Source organism: Anabrus simplex, chromosome 6, assembly GCF_040414725.1.
Source record: "Anabrus simplex isolate iqAnaSimp1 chromosome 6, ASM4041472v1, whole genome shotgun sequence".
NCBI classification, from domain to species: Eukaryota; Metazoa; Arthropoda; class Insecta; order Orthoptera; family Tettigoniidae; genus Anabrus; species Anabrus simplex.
This window is the reverse complement of record NC_090270.1, coordinates 234,390,535-234,401,581: the sequence shown is the minus strand read 5'-3', so window position 1 is coordinate 234,401,581 and position 11,047 is coordinate 234,390,535. Positions and strand designations below refer to the sequence as shown.

Here is an 11,047-nt window from a genome sequence, read left to right as displayed (position 1 = left end):
TATTGTAAATGTCATTGTTATCATATGTAAATTTTATTACTTCTTTGGCCTTAGTCTCTTCCTCTATCTCGACATTATCCTTGTAACCAACAATCTTTACATACTGCTGACTGAATACTTCTGCCTTTTGAAGATCCTCACATACACACTCCCCTTGTTCATTAATTATTCCTGGAATGTCCTTCTTGGAACCTGTTTCTGCCTTAAAATACCTATACATACCCTTCCATTTTTCACTAAAATTCGTACGACTGCCTATTATGCTTGCCATCATGTTATCCTTAGCTGCCTTCTTTGCTACATTCAATTTTTTAGTAAGGTCCTTCAATTTCTGCTTACTTCCACAGCCATCTCTAACTCTATTTCTTCCCAGTCTGCATCTCCTTCCTAGTCTCTTTATTTCTCTATTATAATAAGGTGGGTCTTTACCATTCCGTATCACCTTTAAAGATACAAACCTGTTTTCGCATTCCTCAACAATTTCTTTAAACCCATCCCAGAGTCTGTTTACATTTTTATTTACCGTTTTCCACCGATCATAGTTATTTAGAAACTGCCTCATGCCAGCTTTATCAGCCATATGGTACTGCCTAACAGTCCTACTTTTAAGACCTTCCTTTCTATCACATTTATTTTTAAGTACCACAAAAACAGCTTCATGATCATTAATACCATCTAATACTTCAGTTTCCCTATAGAGCTCATCTGGTTTTATCAGCACGACATCCAGGATATTTTTCCCTCTGGTTGGTTCCATCACATTCTGAATCAGCTGTCCTTCCCATATTAACTTATTTGCCATTTGTTGGCCATGCTTCCTGTCGTTCGCATTTCCTTCCCAATTGACATCTGGCAAATTCAGATCTCCCGCTACAATTACATTTCTTTCCATGTCGTTTCCCACATAGCTGACTATCCTATCAAATAATTCCGAATCCGCGTCAGTGCTACCCTTTCCCGATCTGTACACTCCAAATATATTAAGTTGGCTATTATCTTTAGAAATGAGCCTTACACCTAGAATGTCATGTGTCTCATCTTTAACTTTTTCGTAGCTTACAAATTCTTCTTTCGCCAGAATGAACACTCCCCCTCTCACCCTTCCTATCCTATCTCTACGATACACACTCCAGTGCCGTGAGAAAATTTCTGCATCCATTATAATATTTCTCAGCCATGATTCAACTCCTATTACAATATCTGGTAAATATATATCTATTAAATTACTTAATTCTATTCGTTTCCTTACAATACTTCTACAGTTCAACACTAACAATTTTATTATGTCATCCCTACTTGATTTCCAGTTCCCTCTTCCCTTATCACCGCTCCTTAGGCCATCCCGTTTCCCTGAATGTACCTCCCTATTACCCTTCCAAACAAATTTCCTAACTTATGCGTACCACTGCGGTTTAAATGAAGGCCATTTGAGCGCAGATCCCTATCTCCTACCCACCCATTAGGATCTAGAAATTTCACTCCCAGTTTCCCACATACCCACTCCATAGTCTCATTTAAATCCCCAATCACCCTCCAGTCAGTATCCCTTCTACACAGTATTCCACTAATAACAATCTCCGCTTTCTTAAACTTCACCCGTGCTGCATTTACCAGATCCCACACATCTCCAACTATGTTGGTACTTATATCAGCTTGCCTTACGTTGTTGGTACCAACGTGAAACACTACCACCTTCTCTTTCCCTTCCTCCCTCTCTTCTACTTTCCTCAACATCTGCCTCAACCTAATTCCTGGATAACACTCTACCCTGGTACCCTTTCCTCCACACACTTTCCCCACGTGTCTAACGATGGAATCTCCCATGACCAGAGCCTCAACCCTACCCACCTCATTTGATCCCCTCCCCTCTTGGTCAGCCCTATCTTTCCTGATAGCTGCAGAAGCTACTTCCTCCTCCCTTTTCTCCTTCCCATGACCCTGTTCCACCTGTCTTTTCCTGTCCTCTACTCTACATTTTCCTTTCCTACCTTTTCCCTTCCTCCTATTTCCACACATTATTTATTATTAAGGACTGAACTCTGAAGGGCATAACCGTCTGTAGCTATGTATGTATGTATGTATGTATGTATGTATGTATGTATGTATGTATGTATGTATGTATGTATGTATGTATGTATGTATGTATGTATGTATGTATGTATGTATGTATGTATGTATGTATGTATGTATGTATGTAATATTCATTTTGTCTTCAAGCAGTAAAGGGAAGTTAAAAGTTTTATACACAAGAAATATTTATTATCAAAAAGCATGAATGAAAATCCACAGCCTGTTTCCATTCGTCCGACCGGGTCACGAATGGAATGAATGAAGCCCCCATCCAGCAACGAGGATAGGAATTGTGCCGGCTGCCTAAGCCTGTCACACTCGTCTGAGGCGATGATTAGTGAATGACAGATGAAATGAAATGATATTGGAGAGTGTTGCTGGAAAGAAAGATGACAGGGGAAACCGGAATACCCGGAGAAAAACCTGTCCCACTTCTGCTTTGTCCAGCGCAAATCTCACATAGCGTGACCGGGTTATGAACCACGGAACTCAGCAGTGAGAGGTCGGTGCACTGCCGCCTAAGCCACGGAGGCTCTCATTAAGCTGAAAATTACAGGCCAGTCAGTTTTACATGCAGTGAATGTAAGCTTTGGGAAAGAATTATTTCTGATTATATTAGACATACTTGCGAAATTAATAACTGGTTTGATAGAAGGTAGTTTGGGTTTAGAAAAGGTTATTCCACTGAAGCTCAACTTCTAGGATTCCAACAAGATATAGTAGATATCCTGGATTCAGGAGGTCAAATGGACTGTATCGCGATTGACCTAAGTAAGGCATTTGATAGGGTAGATCATGGGAGACTACTGGCAAAATGAGTGCAACTGGACTAGAAAAAAAGTGACTGAATGGGTGGCTGTATTTCTAGAAAATAGAACTCAGAGTATTAGAGTAGTCAAAGCTGTATCTGACCCTGTAATAAGTAACAGAGGAATTCTTCAAGGCAGTATTATTGGACCTTTATGTTTTCTTATATATGTGTGTGTGTTAAGAAGTGGAATCAGGGATAACGCTTTTTGCAGATGATGTTATTCTGTACAGAGTAATAAACAGTGGCGTATGCTGGGATTAAGTCATGGGCTACCACTAGACTTAAAAACCTCTTTTCGATGGTTGGTTTATTGAACGTCAAGCCTTCAGCGTTTTGAGCTGCAGCGAGTAGCCAACGGAGAAGCCTGCTGTATTGTGAAGGCTGCTTTACAGGCTACTGCCCCGGCCTCTGCTACTGCCAATGCTCAACCCCTGATCAGTGGAGATGGTAGCCTAAGGTTTAGCAAATGAAAGTCCGGCTTTGCGGCTAAATGGATAGAACATTTGGCTTTGGTCCGATGGCCCCAGTTCAGTTTCCAGAATCAACTCCCTCATACTGTTAATTCTCCTGGCTTGGGGACTGTTTATGACGTCTTCGCCATTCATTTTATCCCCATTAGGTCAACACCAAGCCTGTATAGATGCCATGCCCCATTCTTTTTTTTTTTGCTAGTTGCTTTACGTCGCACCGACACAGATAGGCCTTAGGACGACGATGGGACGGGAAAGGCCTAGGAGTGGGAAGGAAGCGGCTGTGGCCTTAATTAAGGTACAGACCCAACATTTGCCTGGTGTGAAAATGGGAAACCACGGAAAACCACCTTCAGAATTTCAGACAGTGGGGTTCGAACCCACTATCTCTCGGATGCTAGTTCACAGCTGCGCGCTCCTAACCGCACTGCCAACTTGCCTGCTCCCATTATTATTTTTTAATTATTATTATTTTACGGTGGTCGTACCCATCGTTCACTGGTTAATTAGCTTCCTCGGGAGATCAGTGGTGGTGTCCTACCCATGATCATGGGTTTGATTCCAACCAACAAAAAAACACTAAACCTGAAAGATGGCATTTCATTTTAAAAGATCTACCAATGAAAGTGCTCATCTAACAGCAGCCCTGCAGTCTCTTCCTGCAAGGATGTAGAAGTAAACGGGAGTGAGGAATTCCCACACTCCCTTTTCTATATCATTCAAAAGTATGAGGTGTGGAAGTATATACGATGAGTAACGCATGGTTGATAGTTAGCAGTGGCGATGTGACGGACCGAAGCCTAACACACCTATCCTCCACCGGTCATCGCACCTATCCAAATCCAGCAGCAAGCCCCGTGTGGCGAGTTGAGGGGAAAGGGGCGAGAGTCTGGGCTGCAATATCAGTCTCCGATGCCTCATAATGGTTCTTATCGCTAGAGTAGAACGCAGCCCGGAAGACGGTTTGAAGAGGGTTGCGGAGTAACATTCGCGCGCTTTGTAGTATGACGTGTTTTCCGCTGAGCCAATAGTATCATTTCAGTAAGAGGTGCCTGTTTGTTCTGGTCACGAGTGAATGTTTCGAGTTTTTGAATATTGAATTTTCACGACCTCATTGTAATCGAACCAGACTTTCAACGTATTAGGTCGTGTTACGTACATGTAGTACGTGTTGAAGAGATGTTAAGTACAGAACCTCCTTTCTAACAGAACAAAGATGGCCTAGGCCACCATAGCTTAATTGGTAGAGCAACCGACGCGAAATCGGGAGGTTGTGGGTTCGGATCCCACTGGTGTCCGGCTGGCCATTTTTGTTCTATACTTAACATCTCTTCAACACGTACTACATGTATGTAACACGACCTAATACGTTGAAAGTCTGGTTCGGTTTCGAGTTTTATTTGTAAATATCATAATCAACGAATTTAGGGAACTATTTGCGTGTGTACGATAGATCCAGGAAGAGAAAAAAGACAAGTATTCCGTCGACAGGCGAGGGAAATAGTATTTAAAATGTATTTGTATTTGGTAAGCATGCAGCAGTAGGCGTTCATAGGCGGAGAAGGTGAGGAACGCCATGTTGCCACGCTTCAAAAGAAGACAGCACTCGCGTGTGGTATCGGCCTGCAAACAGTACAGAGGATAAAACAATCTTCGGAAATAAAAATAGTGCGGTGTTCAGGTCGCCAGAGAAGAACCCTTAGAGGAAGGAGCCAGTGACGGTCCTCGATGATTTCGTTTAAAATGTTCTGCGTACAACAATATTGGATATGTATAAAAACGGCGAATATCCTACGGCATTGAAACTGGACCGTATATTTACCTTCCTTAATATCTCGAAAATTTTCCTCAACACTTTCGCGGGGTTTGATGTTAAACATTAATTTGGACTTTTAGGAAACGTTTAAGCCCACGAAAAATATAGGTCATCGCTTTGGAATTCAAGATATAACAGGATGAAAAAATGTTTACACATTAATGCTGTTATGCTCTCTGCACTTCGCCTTCATGTCTCTCAACTTCCATTTAATTTCCGTAATATCTCGAAAATTAGCCTGAACACTTTCTCGGGATTTGATGTTAAAAATTAATTTGGATTTTCAGGAAACTTTTAAGCCCAAAAAATATATAGGTCATCGCTTTGGAATTAAAGATATAACTGGATGAAAAATGTTTACACATACATGCTGTTATGAGTAGCCACATTGGCATCACCGCACCTCTGTCTTTCTCTGCGCAACGAAACCGCCTCCCGGGCTGCGTTCTACCCTAGTAAAGTAGAACCATGATATTGTCATGTTGGGGTACTAATCAAAAGTAGCGTAGACACACGGTGCTCCACATATGATGGTACTACTCACATGTATTGGACGTCGTACATATAACGCAGACCTATGGTGTTTCTCACATAATGGCACCACACTTACGCAACTCAAACCGATGGTGTTCCTCACTTAGGTGTACTAATCACGGGCGAGGGTAATCCCGTGGTGTTCATATAGTGGTACTAATCACAGACAACGCCCAGACCTGTGGTATTGCTCACATGGGTACGACTCACGGGTGCTGGAAACCTACAGTGAACCTCACTCTGCTGCTACTAATCAGAAACCTATTTCGTACCTAATATAGTGGTACTACTCGCAAGTACAGGCAACCCATGGTGTTCCCCGCGTGATGGTACGAATCAAAAGTAGTTTCATGGTTCTAATTGCATCTTTCCTTGGTCGCCTCTTTTAGTCGCCTCTCACGACAGGAAGGGGATACCGTGGATGTATTTTTCGTCTGCGTCCCCCACCCAGAGGGGGTTGAGAGAGAAACAAGAAGAAGAAAGAAGGGATCCGTCACTTCGAAAAATGAAAGGCAAGGGCCACGAAGGGCGTGAAAATGAAAGTCTCCCTAGGCCTCGAATGCTCTAATACCGTAGGGGTCGGAAAAGAATAAGAGTTGACCAAGGGAGGTTGGACAGGATAGACGAAAGTGAGGAGCCTGGCACAAGTAAGTGGAAGCAATGCCAAGACTCAGCTAAGGGCCCCGTGATCGCCAATCCACACTTCCAAGTTCGGAGCCCCTTGGGCCCCTTTTAGTCGCCTCTTACGACAGGCAGGAAATACCGCGGGTGTATTCTACATGTGCGTCCCCCACCCGAAGGGGGTTTATACAGTCAATTGTATACTACCCACCTCGTTGACCAACAATCTGATGGTGATTTTTTTACTAACTGGGTTCGACTGCTAACCATGGTGTCAGACCATATAGACTTGAAACTTTAACTTACATAGCCACCAGGCGGTCTACTGTCAGTACTGGGTGGAGTTAATCTGGGACCAACTTACAAGATGTAGCATCGAAAACGTGAAGGTCTGGATTATATAAAGAACTTTCAACGTATCAGAAATGTCGCTATCCCGACTTGCATACCATTAATCACGAAGAGGTTTCCTTCTAGAAGGTTTGAGACTGAGATTGGTGCTACCATCTACCCATCGGGAGATGGAACTGTTGAGAATTAGACGTAGGAAACAGGCGGACATCGATTTGATTTATACTCACCTGACGCAACGGTGTATATAAATTGGACCTGAACAAACAACGCCATAGAAAGTGCACTTTATGAACTATTTGTTACGGCTTTTAACATTTATTAAAGGCACACGATTACGTTTCCATAAGTCATCTATGGAGAGCGTGAGTGAGCGGACTGTGTAGCTAGCACTGCGAACGTTAACTCTTCGTTAAATTCAACAAAAGAATAGAGTCATTATTAGATTATAGTAAACTTAAATGCACATTTCTCTGCTATTCTGTTATAAAAGTAATGCATCATTGACATCGACATTATTTACAGCGTTATATGAATTTCATGTTATAGTGACTGGACGAAATTCACAGAGTCTAACCCACACCCTCAAGAAGAAGAAGACGAAGAAGAATTTAATGTTGATGATTTAGTTCTTTGTATAGAAGACAGGAGGGCGCAGGATTTCAGCATTCGCAATCAGCAATAGAAACCTACACTTATATCACGTATATACTATGGATTGATTTTATTAACAAAAGAATTTTTGCAACGTCCTTTATTGTTTCATACCATATTCTGGTAACGTGATTGATGAATAGATTAATTATATGATGATAATGAGTGCAAATGAAAATAGCAGTAATCATTGTACTTGCCTATCCTAACTGAAAAGAGAGACCTATTATTTTATTCAGCTGCAAACACACGATGCTCCAAAGAAATGTATCTCTTGCCAATATTTATCTTATGCTCAGTCACATTATTTTCTCAATAACGTTATCACAAACAATGTCTCCCACACAACGTATAGATGTTCCATCTAACAGTCGTCCTATAATTGGTGTACTTTCTCATGAACTGTCAACAGGAATGAAATATAATTTAAATGTTAGTCACAGTAGTTACATTGCGGCATCTTACGTAAAATTTTTGGAGGGAGCTGGAGCAAGAGTTGTTCCGATATGGATTGGTAAAGGCAAGTCTTACTATAAAAAGGTAATTTACTCATTGAACGGCGTGCTGTTTCCTGGGGGCGCAGCAGAATTCACTGACCCTGATGGATACGCAGAGGCTGGAGTATATCTATATGAATATGCTATAAAAATGAACGAGAAAGGTGTATATTTTCCCTTGTGGGGCACATGCCTCGGTATGGAATTGATGACATTCTTAGCCGCAGGTCGTAGAGAACATCGTTGTGATTGCTGGGGCTATGATCAAGCTTTGCCATTAACTTTAAAATCGGATTTCCAGAGAAGTAAATTGTTTGAAAATGTTCCAGAATCCATGCTAGACATTTTTATGAACAAACCAGTGGCCGCTCACTATCACCAGTTTTGTATAACGGAAAGAAATATGACATACTTTGGACTGGATGCAGAATGGAAAATATTAGCTACAGCCATCGACACCCAGGGACTGGAGTTCGTTTCCATTATTGAATCGCGACTGTATCCTTTTTATGCAGTTATGTTTCATCCAGAGAAGAATGCGTATGAGTGGAAACCAACAAAAAATATTCCTCATTCAAGTGAAGCTGTTGCAGCAATGCACTATTTTGGTGACTTCCTTGTATCTGAAGCCCGGAAGAATTCAAATTCATTTCCAGGCAAAGATGCGGAAAATGATGCCCTCATCTATAATTATGCACCAACTTACACTGGTAGAAAAAGAAGTGTTTTCGAGCAGTGTTACTTTTTTGATTAGCAGAATTATGAAAATAATTTAAATGTTATTTCGAATATGTATAATTGTTTCCTTGTAAATAGGTAGCTGGGGACGAATGGTGTACGGAACTAAATACATATAAAATGAAAACTTTGTTTGTTTTTTAAATTAGCTCTCTTAAAGGCAAAATGCAGTTCTACTTTGATGAGGTTGAGGTCAGGAAGGGCAGCCGGACGTAGAAACAAGCTACGAAGATTTATCTCAATTCATACCCGAGCCGCCAAAGAAACTCCACAAGAAAATAAGGCAATTTCCAGTTATACCCTAGAATTCGAAGTAAGAGAGGAGATGAAATGCTGGGAATTTGCTACTTTCTTCGTTTTCCCTTAGTTGTATATTTCTGTGATTACCCAGCACTTTCCACCAACTTGTAGAACCTGTGATGAGTGTCGAGACCTATGTACTGTTATGTGGAGATTGGCGACGTTTTCAGCAAAAATAACCGAATTTTGCCTTTTATAGTTATAATTAGTTGGGACGTTCTAAAAAATATATAGATTTATTTGCCCAGAAATGCATCTTGAAGTGCTTCAAACCAACATTTAAATGTCCCACTGCTCTCCATAACACGCCCACTTTTCTGTTTACTCGAATGAATTACGGCTTTTACCGACTCAGTCTTCTTGCGTGGGAATATTCTATTTCTTTCGTTGGGTTTACGTTCTTGCTATGTGCTTTTATTTTTTCCTCCGTGTTTCTTGTGTTTATGGTGTGTGGTTAATATCCCCCTATGGGTGGGAGCGGTAGAATAACATCCATGGTATCCCTTGCATGTGAAATGAAATGTCGTCGGGCTTTTAGTGCCGGGATACCCCATGACGGGTTCGGCTCGCCAGGTGCAGGTCTTTCTATTTGACTCCCTTAGGCGCCTGCGCGTCCTGATGAGGATGAAATGATGATGAAGACAACACATACACCCAGCCCCCGTGCCATTGGAATTAACCAATTAGGTTAAAATCCCCGACCCGGCCGGGAATCGAACCCGGGACCCTCTGAACCGAAGGCCAGTACGCTGACCGTTCAGCCAACGAGTCGGACATCCCCTGCCTGTTGTAAGCGCCGACTAAATGCAGCTCCAGGTGTTCCGAACTTTGGATCGTGGGTTGGCGGCCACGGGGCCTTTAGCTGAGTACTCGCATTGCTTCCACTTGCGCCAGGCTCCTCACTTTCATCAGTCTTATCCAAATTCCCTTGGACAACTCATGTTTTATCCGACCCCGACGGTACCCTGAAATTGTGAGAATACCTTCAGTCACTTTAATATCACAAATATCGTATGCCTGAAAATATCGCAGGATCTTTTTTTCATCACAGTTCCTAGTCTATAACTTAAGAGGAGTATTTTGTATTGGGGACCACTCTGCGAGCACTACGGGTTCTATAAACTTGGGGAATATTTTCACGCGAAGAGGCTTTGGAAACTAATGGTCTTCACGAGTGTCTGTCTCCAGAGGGTACAGTCGTTCAATAGGTCTTATCAGTGTTCCATTTTAATATCGTAACTTGGCTACCCGAGATACATAGTCCTTGCCAGGAAAAAGCGACACTATTCTTGCTAGTGGCCACTCTACTCTCTCTTGTTCCTTGCAACCAAACAGAACCACATCACCTTCCTTCAAATTCGATGTTCCTTTTCCTATGGGGCGCTGGATCAGCTGGAAGAGATTTTCCTTCCTGAAGCATTATTTCAGTTCTTACATCAGGTGTTGTGGGTAGCGCGGATGTGCCTGGAAATTTTCCTTGTCGAGATGATTAAAATTTTGCATAATAACATCGTTAAGAAATATCGATGTTGTCAAAGGTTTTAAATCCTCAGGATCCTGTGATATATAATTCAGTGGACGATCATTGATAAGTCTCTCTAAGTCACAAATCGAAGACAGTCATTCAATCAATCAACCAATCAATATTGATCTGCATTTAGGGCAGTCGCCTTGGTGGCAGATTCCCTATCTGTTGTTTTCCTAGCCTTTTCTTAAGTGATTTCAAAGAAATTGGAAATTTATTGAACACCTCCCTTGGTAAATAATTCCAATCCTTAACCCCCTTCCTATAAATGAATATTTGCCCCAGTTCTTCCTAAGTGAGTAGACATCTTCCGAACGGACTAGACGTTCCCATCATCCTCTCCCACCTTTACTCTATTTTTTAAACCAAGACAGTTGTTGAAATTCTTGAAGATCCAGCTTTTTTAATGCATTGGACGCCCCAACAAAATTAGCACCGTTGTTAGAATAGATAATGGATGAATGGACCCTTCTAGCGAAAACTCTCCTTAGTGAAAGTATGAAGGCTTCCGTACTTAATGACGAAACTAGTTCCAAATCAATCAATCAATCAATCAATCAATCAATCAATCAATCAATCAATCAATCAATCAATCAATCAATCAATCAATCAATCAATACTGATCTGCATTTAGGGCAGTGGCCCAGGTGGCAGATTCCC

At 41.7% G+C, this 11,047-nt stretch overlaps 1 protein-coding gene across 1 annotated transcript; it reads left to right on the top strand.

Annotated features, from left to right (window-relative positions):
* Positions 1 to 7,660: 7,660 nt before the first annotated feature.
* Positions 7,661 to 8,578, top strand: LOC136875946 (gamma-glutamyl hydrolase-like). Its single transcript, XM_067149565.1, has one exon. The coding sequence runs from the start codon at positions 7,661 to 7,663 to the stop codon at positions 8,576 to 8,578; it is 918 nt and encodes a 305-aa protein (XP_067005666.1).
* The last annotated feature ends 2,469 nt before the right edge of the window (positions 8,579 to 11,047 follow it).

Coding starts and splice junctions, on each gene's coding strand:
- LOC136875946 (XM_067149565.1), top strand. CDS start 7,661: ATGTCTCCCACACAACGTATAGATGTTCCATCTAACAGTCGTCCTATA.